This window comes from Trichoplusia ni, chromosome 4, assembly GCF_003590095.1.
Source record: "Trichoplusia ni isolate ovarian cell line Hi5 chromosome 4, tn1, whole genome shotgun sequence".
Taxonomy (NCBI): Eukaryota; Metazoa; Arthropoda; class Insecta; order Lepidoptera; family Noctuidae; genus Trichoplusia; species Trichoplusia ni.
Window position 1 is genome coordinate 11793336 of NC_039481.1, and position 17856 is coordinate 11811191.

The 17856-nt window shown below is 36.6% G+C and overlaps 1 protein-coding gene across 1 annotated transcript in view; it reads left to right on the top strand.

The window, feature by feature from the left end:
- LOC113493028 (nephrin) overlaps positions 1 to 17856 on the top strand; it is a 214876-nt gene that overhangs the window by 48462 nt on the left and 148558 nt on the right. The window contains exon 2 of the mRNA XM_026870802.1: positions 6373 to 6535. Within this exon, the coding sequence (XP_026726603.1) occupies positions 6457 to 6535 (79 nt within the window). The 5' untranslated portion in view covers positions 6373 to 6456. The remainder of the gene's footprint in view (positions 1 to 6372; positions 6536 to 17856) is intronic.

Genomic DNA, 17856 nt, shown 5'->3' on the forward strand with positions numbered 1-17856 from the left:
AATTCATTTTTTTAAGACGTTTTGTTCGCAACTTAACCTAGACACAGAAAAAGAGATCAAAATCAAAAGTTTTTATTTCAAATAGACCGTTTAAAACGCTCTTTTAAAACATTACAATAATGACGGTTCCAAAGCGTCATTCTTATGGAGAAGAACCGGCAAGAAACAACATAAGAAACCATAGAAATCTAAATATTACCTTATTATTTAGATTTCTATGTAAGAAACGAAGATTAGTTAAGATAACGAATATTTAAAATTAATGACTGACAATTAGGTTATGTATCGGCATACAACACTCGTTCTCCCGACGAATACCATGAAACGTATCGTTCTGGTAGTGGAACATTTCGTGTTAGCGCGGCTTTATCGGAACCCCAACATGTAACTGTTTCGACACAACATATTCCCGTGTACACACATACATGATTACCTGTAATATGACGTTTGGAAGCGATTTAAAGTTGTTAGTGTCAATTACGTGTCACTAAATTGACACTACCGCGGGCTTCCGTGTTGTTACTGCCTATAAACATAGTTCTTTGTTTAAATTATAACATCAAATGATATTTTATAGCTGGGTAATGATAGCGCTATTAAATTAATTATGAAGGAATACTTCAACTGTAATAATTATTGTCAAATATATTTAGGTAAATAAATAGCATCAATATTAAAGTAATAGTTATTTTATCTCTATAATTTTATGGATAATTTATTTATGAACCGTTATTGAAACACGATTCTTCAAGCAGAAAGGAAAATCCATCGTTTCACAATTTGAGTATTCCGAGTGTATAGGCCACGTAGCAAGCGCTTGTCTTGTCGCAAGCCTATTCTATTGTTCGACGAGTCAACAGTGTCAAAGACAGCTTCAAGTGATACATTCAAATCGCTTTGAGATCGCATCCTGATCATCGATCCTGCGAGGACAATACCACCGTACAATGTACATTGTTGTCACCTAGTACTCAACAAAAGACTACACGAGACCTACGTGGATATGCGATGTTCGGAACTTATTTCAAACCGTCAAAATTTTTGGTGTAGAAATGTAATTTTGAACCATAGTAAAATGGCCTTAATTTGTTTTTCAGTTTGTCAATCTAAAATGTCTATGACAAACTGTTAACACGGCATTATTATGGAAAGTCCTTGCAAAAAAATATATACATATATATATGAAAAGTTCCGCCAGCAATATTTATTCAGATTACAATTTTCAATATTATGACGAGTTTATGAAAACTCCATGATAAAAGCTAAACTGAAACATTATAAAGCTCAGAACCAAAATAATGTCGCGTTAAACCTATTGTGTTATAAAATGCAGTATCAAAAGAATGAACACACAAGGTAGCCACAGCGAGTCTCATCAGTGGAGGAGCTCATTGATTACATTTCCACACGTCCGTGGCCGGTCAAGGCCTCCTGCGAATAACACCTAACAAACGAGCTGCGAAGCCTGTATCAATCCGATTTATTTCGCTATTAGCTGCCGTTCGTGATAAGAATTACTTACTATTCGATACCGATTTATATCGCCATCGCTGTTTCACGCCGCATAAAAATTCTATAAAAGGTAATAGCTGAAGTTCGACCAAGTTTCAGTATGAAATGATTTTGTAACAGTTTGTTAATGAAACTGATCGGGAAAGTTGCGGGATAACGCCGCGGCGCTGAGACTTTGTAAATGCGTATCCTTGTTATACAGTTTTTTAATTTTATATTTTTTCTTCTTCTTTCTAAGTGATTTGTAAAACTCCGGCGAAGAGTGATATTGATCGAAAGTAATTAGAGTATTCATAATTTATTATTGAAAGTTAAAGACTTGAAGTAGATCAATACGGAAACGTTTTGGTGAAGGTATACCCATATAATTTTTTGAAATATTGGATTTCAAGAATTTAATACATAATTATTTGTTCTTACATTCAGTAACCACTACCTAGAATAAGATTAACTAAGAGTTGCGAATTACTTAGATACAGTTTAACTTAGAAAATGGATTGTACAGGTCAAATAGTCCAGATCGAAATCGAATCTAACGTCAGCTAGGATTACAGTATGCCTCAAACAATACTCGCCGCTAGAAATATAAAGACATAAAATAACGTCTTTTGAAAATTAAATAATGGGAATTTTAATTAAGCAATACGAAATATCCATCTATAACTTCAAACTAAACTTGATTATGTAAGTCACAGCTAACAAACGCTTAAGTAATCAGATAAACCTGGGCTGGGTAATGTCTGTTATGAAATATTAACTCGTATTCCAATAGACATAAGTAACATTTTGCATTGATGTTGGTTGCCGTTTATTTTGCTCACAGCTTATTAGTGCTAGCAAACGCTTTTGAGTAAAACACGTCACTTATAATTTGATTGGCTGGTTAACTAAGTGGAAAACAGTCACTATAAATACATCTATTTTGGCACCTTTGCTAAACATCCATATTAGCTACATTTTACTAGGGTTAAAAATGTTAAAATCTTAAAAATAATAAAGTAACAAGTTAAATAAGGACAGTTAATATAATAATGTAATGCTTCGAATAATTTGTTTCAAAAAAAAACCTAAGCAATTAAAATTTTAAAAAAGGCACGAAAAGTTATGGTCATATCTGAATGAAATGTTTTTTTCTACACCTTTATATTAAGTTAGATAATACCTACCAAAGTATCTCAAGGAAAAATACAGTTTTAATTTATAATGAAATAATTAAAACAACACGATATCTGTAGAGTTTGGAAACAATTCCCAGATTTCATATGCACAAAACAAAGAGACACAAACAAAAACGTGCATTGTTCAGTGCACACTCCAATTTGCCACGTTCACCGCTAGAGGGCACTACAAGCGATTGTTCCGATTATTTCTAGAACAATTTCATTGGCTCTCGATCTGCCAGCTCCGCTGTTACAACTGGCTTAATGGGAAATAGTTTAAGTGTACGTTGCTCAACCTAGCTATTGTATTCAGGGCATTTTTGTGAAATTCCCGATCCTGTTTTGCAGCTTTAAAACAAAAGCAAGAGCTTTTTTATTGTGAATTATAACAGGGTTATTGTGTTGACTTTATTAAAGAAATGTATGTTTTTTTTTTGTTTATCATTGATAATATATTGATATAGTTATTTGTTCATAACATTAAGCAACATTTGCTGTCACCGCCCGCAATTTCTCCCACTGATATTGATACAAACATCGATCATAACAAACACGAACATCTGGCTTCGGTTTAATCAAAATTTCAATCGCATTTGCATTGAGAGTAACAACAGACGAGTTTATTAGAGTTTCGGTGATTTATAATGATTGGCCGCTGTCGAAGCAAATATCGGGAGCGTCTCGGCCATAAATGTCACAATCCATTACGCCGGCCGAATGTCCACATGAGTACATTTGGCCGTAGACTCGACGCGGGTGCTTTATGGACGAAAAAACGCTGACGAAAGCGTTTGTTGGTCAGTGATGGGATATAGGAGGAGGCGGTACATTTTTTAGGTCTATTTGTTGCGTTTGGGTTCTGTGATGAATGTTTGCGGTTCGTTTTTGGTATAACAAACGGTGTAGAAAAGGCCGTTACTTACGACTATTTCAACGGAACAAATACCTTTTTCAAATAGTTTTTTTATCTCGATATAGCTTATTTACGGTGCCTAACAAACTCGTACACAGTATATTATATCCTAGTTAACAATTTAAAACAGGACATAAATAATGGTTTATCACTAATTATGATGTTAATCTAAAATCCGGAACGCTGGTGGTCTCAGAGCGTCCTAACAAATGGCCTCATGCATATAGAACAGAAGTGAGTTACTAAACGTATCGGCTTTCAATTATAAATCAGCTTTGTTACCGAAATGCTCTGGTCCATGCGCGGCGGGTTTAATTAAAGCGTGTGACGCAGCGCCCGGCGGCCGGCCACACGTTACTGCCACTATCTCAGCACACAGCGAGGAGACGTCACGCCGCCTCACTACACTTGCACATCATTGTTTTACGCTTAGTAACATGTAGGATAGAATGGTTACAACGTAGACCTGTATTTCATTTATATTTCATATAATGTCTTGCGTAAACATCCCCGAACTAATAAAAATAACCCTAAAACAAACTAATTCGCAGACGAATTAATTATCCGCAATATATGTAAGAAAAAAGCAGTAAAAGTGGTAATAATCCCGGCGTGGCGAGCATAAACACGAGTCGCATATCCCGCACGTATGAGTTCTGCAAACAAGCCGGTTTGTTTGCCCCGGACTTTGGTGCCTCTCCTAGGACCACATTAATTAGTCTACTAAATTACAATTTAATTTATACAAAAAATATGCTTTCTGATTTGTTGTATGTCGTCGCTTCTGCTCGTAGGAATTAGAGTAGAAAATTATGAATTTATGTTAGCTAGTTATGCAATACCCTTTATGAATAGTGAACAACTGTGCAATCCGTCAGACCGAATATCTGGATACATTAAACTTGCCCGCTTTACTAGACCGCAACCAGCGCCGTCCTCGTACACAATAAAACCCTTTTTTAATGATCACAGATAAGGGCAGTCGCAAAAATTTTTAATAACCATAAAATTCGGTCCTTCTCGCCAAGGCTTCGTAGGAAAGGACCAGGAAATGTTGGATCACGTCATAAAATATGTAACGTGAGTAGTGAGCTGTTGTTTTCGATAACGTACATGTACATGTTTAGTGTGATATTAACTACAATGTCGTCTATAGATGTTAAATAGACTACAACTTATCGGGGACTTTTTTTAGCAGTTTATCATCTGCCTGAAAATAATATTTTTTTTGATACGTTAAGAATTGATATTATTTTTCATGAATGCACAAAAAATGTATTTGCATTTTACTTATAAAGTATGATGTTTTATTTTGTTTCATTATTTGCTCTTTCTATTCTAAAACTAATTGGCTTTCACCTGTTTTCCATCGATCTCTCTCATCGCCAACCTTTGTCTAAAATCAGCCCTCTAAACGAGCGAAATAATCCTGTACCACAAACCCAATCAACCGTCGTCGATATAATTTAACACAACATCCATCGCTGCTCGAGTACGCCACATGTTTATACCATCGCACACTAAAGCGGCGCAGTAAATCGGTCCGAGGGTTTAAAGTGTCGTTATAATTTACGAGGTGCGACGCGGTGGTCCCAGCGGCAGAATTTATTCATGGCGGTAATAAAATCTGTCGTAGTGTCCAGGGAGAGTCCAGGTTAACTTCTTTTTGAAATTCTGCTGCGAATGGAACCTAGAAGATGAATCTGACCTTGAAGCGAACTGTGTATGAAAAGTCCATGGAAATGTAAATAACGTGGAGAATATACCGTCGTTCTTCTAATTTTGAATATGAATAGACTACAAATAATAGGCTTAAATAAATAAAGAAACACCTACATACGAAGTTATTTATCCATATGTCGTCCTCGTTATTTAATTATGTCTCGTCTAATAAGTAGATACGAGTCTGTAAATGTATCTCATTAATACCAAAGGTCATGTTATCATAACCCATCCCAGACTCAATTCTACTTTTAAGTGTCGTACTTAAAACTTCAAGCTTATACTAACAAAGCTAGTATTATTTGAAACTAACTCCTGAAGGTTTTTTTCTATCAATTAATTTAAAAGCCTATTTAAACTACCTCTAAAGTGGGACAATTTATTTAAATGTTAATTTAGTTTTAAAGCTTTACCCATATTTTTACTTTGTGTAATTGAGTCTACATATTATTAATTTAAATCTGCCGATCAACCGTCTAGTTTAATTTAAATTCAATTAGATTCCACACAAAAACATTTCAAAGAGTTTCAGTTTACTTGAATTTGTTGATTTGGAAATAGAGCTCGCTTGCAAAGTGAGTTCAAAGGGAATTTTCATTACGAATATAAGTAAAAATAACATATTTCATGAGATATTAGTGTGTTTCGCCGTAACATAAAGTCAGCTTTTCGATGTATGTTTAAGACGTAGAAATTTTGGAAAGTTTTGCTCTCTAAATCATTATTACATTAATAATAGTATTTTCTGCTACCATAAAACTTTTACAGTTCATCATACGTAGAGATCACCTTAAAATAAACACACAACTGTGTTAGAAGCATCTATTATTTTTTCAATTGAACACTAGCACTTTACAGTAGGTAAAATGTCATGGAAGAAAGACAATTTACAGAAAATTGTTGGTTTTATTCAATGTGGAGGATATTGTTAGTGTAACCTGCTAATTCTGTACTACACAATGAGTCACAATGTAAATTATTATGTGGTAATAAATAAAAAATAATAAATAAAATTAATTACTTTGAGATATTGATCAATGACTTGATAGATTATTGATGTTGCAGTTACGGCGAGGCATGTACCGGCGCGCGCGCAGCGGAGCGGCGTCCCCCCGCGCCCCGCACACGTGACCGCCCCCCGCCGCCGCCATGGCGCCGCACGTTGCACTCTTCCTCATCCTCTGCCTCGTGCACTGCGACACCAAGACCGTCATGCAAGATAAACTAGGTGAGTTCTATTTACATTTTCTGTAAGGTTTTTTGTGTAGTTTGTTTAGTTCGGATTACTGATTCTCTTTTTAGAGTGTCTTGGTAAAGAACATTGTATTCTAGGGAGATCAAAGGCTATAGGGTAAAGTCAATCTGATCCTAAGAATATGCTGAGTAGAAAAAAAAGAGAAAATATTCTTTCACGAGTCCATAACACAACTTTAAAAACTTGTGTAATTCGCAAAAAGGTTAATAATGTGTAAAACGTATTTCTTCATCAAGAGAATTCTAAAAACAGTAAAGTTTGTCGTCTACATAAAATTTCACTAAACATTCATACGGTTCTGCTCCAGAATGAGCAAATCCCGACTTGATAGTTGCACATTAAATTCACGTAATGCACCCAGAAGTGGGACTACGTAACCAAACTGACTCGCTCTCGAATCTCATTAGGACAAACAAAATTATGCTGGCTTTGGAATGTAATCGAGAGGTTTTGTTCACCGCGAAGTGATACCGAGAATGTTCAGAAAATTAAGAGACACTTTGGAGTAGTGGGAATACTTAGAGGTGTTACTTAAAAAGTATCCAGGGTTACACACGGTTCTGATATTTATATTCTTGCCCAAAACGATGTTTTTACGTTTCGGTAATCAAAGCTTTAGTTGCCCTATTCAATGTTTTTACTAATATCAAAGTTTGTTAGTTCTGACTAAAAGCGTTTAAAAGCCATAAAAAGGCTGGTCGTGGCTACAGTCGGTTCCGTACGAGCGATCAAAGCGTCCCGCCGTCACTACAAGTGCTACGCCACACATACAGCTACGAAGCTGGCGCACTGTGTCTCTACACGCGGTTCTACTAGGAGGAATCAGGATTCTGTTTCACTGTTTTTTCCTCAGATTACTATTACTTTACTATATTGGTCTAGATAAAGGTGCTACATACCCGAGATATTACATCAATTATGTTAATTAAAAAACTAGCTGTCGAGAAACCTTTCTCACATTCGAAAAATCTCGCTTATTTTGAATGAAAACAAAACCTTTTTGAATCGAGACCCTCATACAATCAGTGTTTATTTAGTTATCAATACAGACCTGATTTCACAAATGATAAAAAAATAGTCATAGCAAATAGCCCATCGTATATATTCGTGTCGACGGCAAACAACAAAAAAGTCGGTCCGAATATATTTGGAATGCGTACGTTTAGTAGTTGACGTTCTGGGCACGTTTTCATGCTCTTATGGGGATAACGCGTGATCATGGCGAATATCATGCGAAGATGCAATTTGCCAGCTTTTTTTGCCCTTTCAGATATTTTGGTGAGGCGTCGACTTTGCAATCCCCCGCGACGTAACGAATAGTTGTTTAGATTCGGAACATGTCGGCGTCGCAGCAGACGTTCGGGACCCGCCTGCCACTCTTCTCAAACGTGATAGATTACAAATGTCCATTAAGATGTTATGCCATATCGTAACTGGCTAAGACCGTTTACTAAAGATTACTAAAGTTACATTAAAAAAATCTTGAACGTTCTGAGTGAACGTGGAGTCTCTGAGTAAAGAGATAGCAAAGTGGAACGTAATATTCTTTTATACATTTTTAGGGTTGCATAACCATAGACTAAAAACGGAACCATATAAATAAGGCCTCGCTGGCTGTTCGTCTATCCATTCGTCAAAAAGGCTTTATCTTAGAGACAGCGATAACTTTATTTACGGACGGTGTTTACCTATGCAATAGCAACAATACGGTATGGTCATGAAAATGATGGGTGACCGACATTATTAATGTTTTTTTGTTCAGCCACTTTGTACGGAATTCTAAAGTTATAAGCGAGATGTGATTGACTGGTTATATTTTTTCAACTTTTCAAAGACTTTATGTCTATGTATTTTAAATAGATTCAGTTAAATAACTTTTGATCTCAGTTTATTTTCGACCGTTAAAATAAGTTGTAAGTTTGTTCATTTCAAACTTTTAGTAAACAAACTAAAAGATATTCTATCTTTGATTTATTGGAGTCATATTATTTTGAAATCCTTTTTAGATGGGCCAAAGTAATTTGTTACTGAGTTCACAAAAATCAAATGTTTATTTAAGTGAAAACTTTGATGCGCTTAAAGAAACTCAGAATGTGCTTATGGCAGCCTTTTCTTAAGTTTAGTTCAAGTGAAGCACGCCTCCAAATCTAGGCTGATAAATTAATTGTTGAAAGAACACCGAGAGGGCAATTCTGAGAGGGTATTATGGCCCCGGCGGGCCTCTAAACTGGGAACATGGCAGATGGTGACTTCGTGCCATAAAGAACACACAACGGAGGAAAAAATTTGAAAACTTGAAATACGATTTCCGAATGTTCCGTTTTATTGCATTCAAATGCGTTTGCGGCAATAATCTGATCGTTTTACGAGCACGGCTATGTTCTAAAATTTGCAATTGTATTCTGTACCACCGCTCATTTTGCTATAAAAACTGGATTTATTACTTTACAAGCGTCGAGGCATTAACGTCTGATATTATTACGGGCTCTAGGTTATTTCCCGTTGAATAAATAAACGAATTTTTAACTCGGCCCTCGTGAAAAATTGACGAAGTTTGTTTTTTCATTAGATTGCGTATTCTTTCCTTTGGGATGAGCAGAGCTGTAAAAACCGATGGGCTGGCAACCCTTTGATAATTAATTATGTACGCTTGCAATCTTTCAAGCCAATGGATTGCTGTAAAGGTGGCCTGGAGGGGGAAGCGAAACAATTTAGGAGTCTTCTCACGAGCATTTTAATTACACATGCTCAAATATTGATAATGTGTTTTATTCAGCCTAGATTAATCGAATAATATCATGTGAAACTAAATCCAATATCCCAACATAAACACGGCGATAAAATTAGAGTAATGCAGAGTAGGATATTAAGCGGTCCCCACGAGCATTGTAATTATGCCACGGGATTAATTAATTAACCAGCTTGTTAGTCTAATCATTGTAAATCTGCTTCCGAGTGAAAGGTGATGAATACTGTGTAGTACATGTATGTAAGGCTACATACATACATATATCTATAGGTATTTTCTGGCAATGAGAACATGTGTGAATAAAACATGTAATATAAAATGGCCATACATTGTTGGTTGTAAGCATAAGAACATTTCAAGTTAAGTATTTTCTTGATTGTAGGTAGATAGAATACAGGGTATAGATTATTGTTTATTGTGTACCATTCACGTCAACAATTTATTTATAGATTCAATTTATAACTTGTCTATGATATTGAGAAATGATATCGTTGTTGTAAAATTGATACAGACTTCGAAATAGAAAATACTTAAAGAAAATCAAATAAAAGCAAAGTTGATTGTAAAATATATTTTTGGTCGTTATAACTGAAAACAATAGGTTTACATTCTGTTTCAATGTAGCCCTTTAAAACGATATTAAAGTCTGAACGTTTTTTATAGCAAATAGCTTTCGATATTGTTTTTCTAGCTATAATATTAATTTACCGAAGGAGTGCAACGGAACGGTAACGACCAGGTCGCGTGATGACAGACCGTAGTAATTGTAATAGTTATCAAGTGAAGTCTATCTACGTTTTGCTCAGACTGTCTGAGGCTCTGATAACGATCACTCTATAACCGTTTCATTGGTCTCGTTATAGCTGACTTGATAGTCGATAGTGAGCTCTTGATTTGATTTCTATTTCGGTTAAGTAAAGTTTCGGTGAAGGTTTTAAGATTTAGAAACGCTATTTGTTACCTGACCATGATAGATGGAGATATTTTAGTTGAAATACTTGGAAGTTTAATTAAGTAGAATAAGGGCAATTAAATATGTCCTATTATTTATAAAACATTTTAAGTTTAAAAAAATAATGGACTTAAGTTATCTTTAGCTATAGAGCATACAAACGTACACTATGTAGAGTTGTACGATTGTATGTCTTTCGGTCGGGCTTTGGCTGGTTTATATTTGCAAATGGGTCCGGCAAGTATAATAAAGGTTAAAAAGTCGTAACGTGGAAAATCGATCATCGAAATATATTTTTTCGTTTTTCAAGGTTCGTAGCACGGCGTAGCTCCAAATGTCGATATCGCGGAAATCACGTTGTTTTAACGTTTTCCGTAGTTTCTAGCATAGCATAGCTCGGAATAGTCGATATCGTGTTGATAGCAGAGTTTTGTTATTTTTCGTTTCTCGACGGTTCCGTAGCACGGCGTAGCTCGGCGAAGCTCCAAATGTCGATATCGCGGAAATCACGTTGTTTTAACGTTTTCCGTAGATAAATCACCACTCTGTGCTCAAAGTAAAAGTTAGCTGTTAAACCATAGTATCATGAATTTAAAGATACCAATATAATTTCGCTTACAAATGTACGAAAACTAAAAAAATAATTAGAGTTAATGAATATTCATAGGGGTTAATGTTACCATCCGATTGTATGCAGTCACGCACTCGCTCGGTGGCGGAGTGTCGGCGCGCGGCCGCGGCGGGCGACGCGGCGACGTGATTGCCCATCTAGTGAGGCGTGTGTGTTGCGGGCGCGGACACGCACTTACACACTCACATATGTTTTCGTTAGGCGTGGAAATCCTCATGGATAACCCCCCTGGGGGAGGAAGTAGTTTCAAATTCCTACAGACTAAACATAAGCTACCGTGCTGTCATACGTGTTTTTGACGGCACACACACACTTTAGAGTGAAGATTGAAGAGCGAACTACTGGCGACATGTCGATGCCATTATGCTAGATAATTAATTTTATATATTGAAATGAAGCCATAGGTATATACGGAATTTTATATACCTATGCGAATACGTTAATACATAGCATGCCGTCAATTGCTTTGAAAAGCTGGTCGTGCTTGAAATATTGCTTCTATTTCAGGAGGTTAATTCCAACGACCACCATATTCCTGTTACGTATAAAACCAACCAGAAATAAAAGTGAATATGTAACAATACGCGTCTACTCACCTTTGGGAATAGGAGCATAAAGGCCATACGCCACACACACCGCCGCAGCGCTCCATACAAATAACTTACACAATAAAGCACCATCAGAAAGAAACAACGTGAACTCGGTATAAAACACAAAAAGACTACAAAGAGAACAACCAGATTACATTTGTCGATTTACAAGTAAAATTGTGCATATTTCACGAACTTCTGCTACGACTAGGTGATAGCGAGTTCCAATACTTTTTTTTACAAGAATAGGTGTGCAAGTTTCCCTTCTGATAAAAACTGCACACAATGCCAAGTTTTAAAGTTTTACTTTTTATGTTGGAAACTGTATTGCATTTTGTAGTATTCCTCGCGTACTTTGAAAAGTGTGTAGGAGAATTAAAACGGTGATAAATGTGGGCGCTGCGTACTTATTCTTCGCTACGAATTGACGAGGTATTTTTGTGCTCGCGTTTTGCATGCCCACTTTACTACACGGTAGCACTACAGTTAGTTTTATATTCAAACGAATTCTATGACGGCCGGAGTAGTGGAGCGGCTTAGCGTTTAATCTCCGGTTAGTTTATTACTGATCGTGTTTTTGAGTATTTATGTATTTCACGGACTATTTCATCTCTATGAAGATTATAAAAGGTACTTATTACTTGCTCCCAGCTTTGATTTAATAAACTAGGGCTTATTATCTACAGCTCTGGTTTTTCAGGGTTCGTATAAAATCAACGCTAACGCAAAAGAAACGCTGATTAATAACGAAACCACGATATGTTTCGAAATCCAACTACGTAATCACAATAATACACAAGCCTTCGACAGTGCGGCCGCAGGCAAATCTAAATCTAACGAAACCGCTGACATAAGTGGAGTGAGAAAAGTTGTCGCGAGCAGTCTCGCGGCCCCGCAGCCCGCGGTCCCGGCCCCGGGCTGTGAATGACCCGATGATCCCGGACACATCGGGCTCCACACATTCAGCCAAGTTTCTGCTGACGAGGAGCTGGCACTCGATATGCAGTAAAATTGAATTGATCGTCGTCGAGCTGTTTAGGGCCCGCGGCACTACAGCGGGATTTGCTTTATATTAAGTGCCTGCGACTTTGTTGGTCGGTCTGCGGATGTTATTGGTAAAAGAGTATACTTGTTATCGTCTCGAATTTTATATGGAAAGCCCATAACAATCTTGAAAAATTTGCTTTTTATGTAATTTTTATACTGTGTGTAGGTATCGGTGCTAATAATGTCATAAATAAATCTGTTAAAGCTATATACACTGCTAAGGATATAGTGTTATACGCAGAAAACGATTTCCAGCAAAGTGGTATATAACGACTTCATAAATAACAATCATAAAGCGTATTTAATGGCGATAACTATAAAATTCTTCGGACATAACTCAAAGTACGTCGGGAGGTCATTAACATCATGTGCGCCTCCGGACCCGCCATTAGTGTGCATTGTGCATAAACTGCGCTTTATTTAAATAAATATGCCGTTAAAGCAATTAAATTAAATCACGCGAACAACTACCTTTCATTAGATGCAAAATTTGTTGGAAATTCTAGGTTATGGAGTTTTATAATACTGTAGACGGTGCAAGGCTTCAGTTTTACGATGACTGTGATTTATGGGGCAATGAATTTGAATATGAAATTTTGCTATTATCATAAATCGTTTGTAGAATCAATTGTAGTATCACGGCAAATGCATGGCGTGATATTTGTACTTTTGTGCTAAAACAATAGAAAATTATAATGCAATAACTCTAAAGCTGACTTTAGGCAGTAGTATATTTGAATGCAATAACTAGGTAGTACTGCTGAATGATTATATAGGATCTTTTAACATTATGTAAGCAGCTCTCATTTCAAAGCTCTATAAAAAAAGAACTAACAACATATAATTTCTGGTAGAAGAAGCTCCGAGAACGTGTAGTACAGCACAAAAGAACCGAGTAGCTGGCGATGTTTTCCTCCGATTAAACGTGTAAAGCAATTTATCAAAATAAATTGCTTACACGTTGTAGAAATGTGTTAATGTTTGAAATATACAGCACAGCTACTGGAGCTACCTGCTAATTATTAATACATTGATTTAGATTTGTTTTACGTTAAGAAACTATTTATTACTTTGACTCTAATGGATATAATTCAAACATATATTTTGATTGATAGTTTTGTATTGCTCAAGCAATAACAAAATGAATTATTTACAATATAAAATGGTGTTTGTGATGTTGACGAAATATTAAATTAAATAATTACAAGTACGTCTGCAAGGCTCAGCAGATAAATTAGTTCTAAGCTAGTTAGGAGATACATTGTAATAGTTCCAAATATGTAATAACTATTTCCCGAGGCGCGAGGCCGCCCCAATAGCAATACACTTCGATCTAAACTTAACATATAAATTACATAATTACGACACACGCGAACTCGCTTAACATCGGTAATCTCACTTTAAATAAGCACAAACACTGTAATATTAATTACTCAACTGAAATTACAGTTTGTAAAGTGGTTTTCGTAAAGTTTGCAATTGTTCATTACTAGCCGAGGAGTCGATTACAGGCTGTAATTACCGCGAGTGCCAACTTCACTGGTTTAGTTAATCAGCTTGCCTTTTGGTGCCACCTTGCACGATGGATGCCATTTCACTAGTGCTAGACTTCCTCTTGGCATGAAATGGAAATATCAACTATGACCCGAACCCGACATTATTTCAATTACTAAGAGTAGACTAGTAAACAATTTGTCGCATCTAATAAACTTTCCATCAAGCTAAAAAAGCGACTGTTTAGCTTGCTGATACGCTGATGTCAATAAATTCCGACTTCCTGCAGAGCGGTGTTGTTTTGCAAATCATCTGGCTTGGCTGTCAGTATCAATCTTAATTACTCGGGGTGTTTTATTTCACTGACGGAAAAGGTGCGAGACTTCCCAATCGCCTGATGGCATTGTTATTTGGGGATTAGAGGCGCTTATTCCAATGGTGAGGGATCTATAAAATAGAAAAACGCTTTGATTTGTTGCCTTAAGCTGCCACAATAAACAAACCGCTTCCCTTCGGTCTGACATTTACACGAATATACTCGTTAATTGAAACGGTCAGTCATGGTCAATCGACCTGCGGCTATGGGTGCTAAAATGTTTGAAACGTCAGCCATTGTAAAATGTTATGCATGCCGCAAAGCTCGCCACAAAAGTTATTTCATTCTATTTCACCGCGTTATGTGGATCGTTATAAAAATCCTAAATGGCAACGACACGGGCAGAGCTTAAAGCGACATTTATACCAAAATATATGACTCGATTACCATAGTTAAATATAAAGCCCTTCGAGATAAATGCACTTTCGATAGAAAATAGCGACAATAATAAATTGAAAACAAAGCGATCCCGGAACGTTTCCACGCAGATTACAATCACTGGGAAAGGCAACAATAGGGGCAAGAGCACGGAACTGTCCCGGACAATGCATATTGCGGGCCCCGGGGACAGGGCTACCGGCCTTCAGTAATGGATTGCATTTTTTGGAACAATTTATATGAAAACTTTGCGAATGACCAGCAACCGAGATATTCAGCTCACCGAGAGTTCGTTTCATATAATCAGCTGATGCGGGGAGCGAGCTGCCAGCGTAGCATCCCGTCCTCTGCACATTTTTTGAACAAGATTGCCTATTACGGTTTGCTCGGGCAAATTGGGCAGCCCTGGAGGATGCCGGGGGATGGAGGGCGCCGTGTCGCTCGCTAGGAGCCCCGACCTCGCCTGCCTAACCAAATTGCATTTTGATTGTGTTCAACCGCCTTACACGTGGTTGGCCGCAATTATTTGACATTATTACTTTTTATTACAGCAGAAACGTCATTTTGTTCGGATTCATGCTCCAGTTGTAATTTGAATTTCGTCTCGGTGCGCTCTCATTTTCAAAAGTGGAATTTGACTGAGAGATGTTCTGCATTGCGGAGAGGTTTGGTTCCCGACGATGTTATGTTTTATTGTGAAATACATCCGCCTGCTTTATGGATGGCGGCTCTGCGTTATGCGCATCGTTTTATGGCGACTCATGTATGTTTAATGTTTAGGCTTATAAAATATTTGTTGTAGTTTTGTCAAAATCTAATAGATGGCGATATGTCAGTGACGTCATCTTTCTGTATCGCGGTGTTAAGATTTTCAGCCGAAGAATGACACCGCGGTAATATTTCATTAAAGTTGTCTTGCTCTGAAAGTGTGTTTCATTATTATTGGAAGTAGTATTTTTGCGACTTTGTACATGGTCTTGCTCTGAAAGTGTGTTTCATTATTATTGGAAGTAGTATTTTTGCGACTTTGTACATGTATTATGTAAAGAAACCTTTTTTTTAATATTAATAATTTAGAAAAATAAATTATAAAACTTTACATAATAAATATCTATTGATTGATATAAATATGACGGTAGATATTAACACCTACCGTCATCTACGTATTTGCAAACGATAATAATATCGTTTTCAAACATGATGAGATTAAAAATATCTTAACTAATAATATAAAACCCTCGGTCGCCGTATTTAGTACTAGCTGTTGCCCGCGACTTCGTCGTTTGTCGTGGTTAGAAGATATAAGTTATGATTTATATCTGCCCTGTTTTTTCCACATTTTCCATTGTATCTTAATTCCTATTGGTCGCAGCGTGATGATTTATAGCCTAAAACCTTCCTCGATGAATGTTCTATTCAAAACAAAAATAATTTTTCAATTTGAACCAGTAGTCATGAGATTAGCACGTTCAAACAAACAAACAAACTCTTCACCTTTATACATCGTGATTTTTTAGTCGGCTTACAAAAGTAGCCCAGTTCATGTGTCCAATGACTAGAACACGTTCATGATAAAAAAATAGGTATTTATGAGATTTTAATAAATTTAAAATGCAATTTTTATTCAATATTATGATGCAATTTGTAATTTTTTAGAAACACATCTCTGTTGCGAGCGCGGTCCGAGCCTTGTAACAATAATGAGGGGTGCGGGCGGCGGCGTTTTTATCATTTTTAGAGTATATTTCAGATTTCTCATGTTTTATTTTTCTTCGTACTTATTATCTTAGTTGATGCTAAAAAAATAATAATCGCGCTTAGGGGTATTTTACGTCGGATAAATGAACTGGGCTGCTTTTGTAAGACGACTAAAAAATCACCGTGTATATTAGTATAGATATGGATGAAAAATATATTAATCATGCTATTTTAGTCCAAATTTAAAATCGGTTAGTACTTGTGAAGCCTCAAACTGATAAATGGAAATTCATTCAGTCAATTTGCAAAAGGATAATATAAAGTTTTATGCCTGAAGCGATCAATTATCTTATCAATAGAGGTGCGATCTTTCAATAAGAGTTCGTTAAAAATCAAATGGACTGAATAATAACACGTGTCGTTACTTGAAAGGACCGACGAGGAAGCCTTTGCATTTTAATAAGGATTAAAAAAGACGTTTCGCATGAAGCCAATTAGACTCGAAAGGCGCGTTACGGAGCGACGATGGTAATTACCTATATTTATAAAGTAGGTACTTTGCCAGTTCCGAACACTAACTCCATTACAAATTGAGAATTTGCTGAGAACCGAGTGCTACTGGATGTATCTAAGTTTGAAACCGACTGATGTTAATTTGAAGTTTTATTAATAGGTACCGAGTCGGGTTTTAATAACATCGTTTGAGCTGGTCCCTGTACAGATGTGCGCTGCTGACGTCTCTACATTCGGTGTACTTCGAAGTGTAGTGAAGTGAGAACCTATCAAACAAATTCGATAACTACTGCACCACAATGTGTGTTGGAATACATTCGTGTCGTATACATTTACATTTAGATCCATCACACATCTAAGGTAAGTTTTTGATTTTATCGTTCATGTTTAAAGAACACACGAGATGAAAAAAAACTGTATAGTAAAAAAGGTAATCCGATTCCTCCAAACAAAGGGAGAAATAAAAGACCTCTTAGTTATTTTCAAACAAGCCAAGATATCTCGGGCACATTTCTCTCTGAACAACTCGTAATTTGCGACCGTCGAGATGAGACATTGATTTTCAATCCGCTCGAAGTTTTTCACTCCACTTACTTAAGTAGTCGTGAAGATAAAGCGAATGAGACGGAAAGGTTCGCCCCTCCGCAGCTCCGCGCTATTTCGGCTATTTACCGCTTTAGGCTAGCCGAGCCAGTGGCGGTTTGATTCTTCGATAATTTGTGGGTATAGGGATCACTTTCACAAGAATGTGCTTCATTGAAATTCTTCAATATTTTAATACTGTATTGTACGGTACTATTATTTAGCGGCCTATTTATTTACGGCAAGCCAAGTCGCGTGATTAACAATTATTCCATTGTTTCATT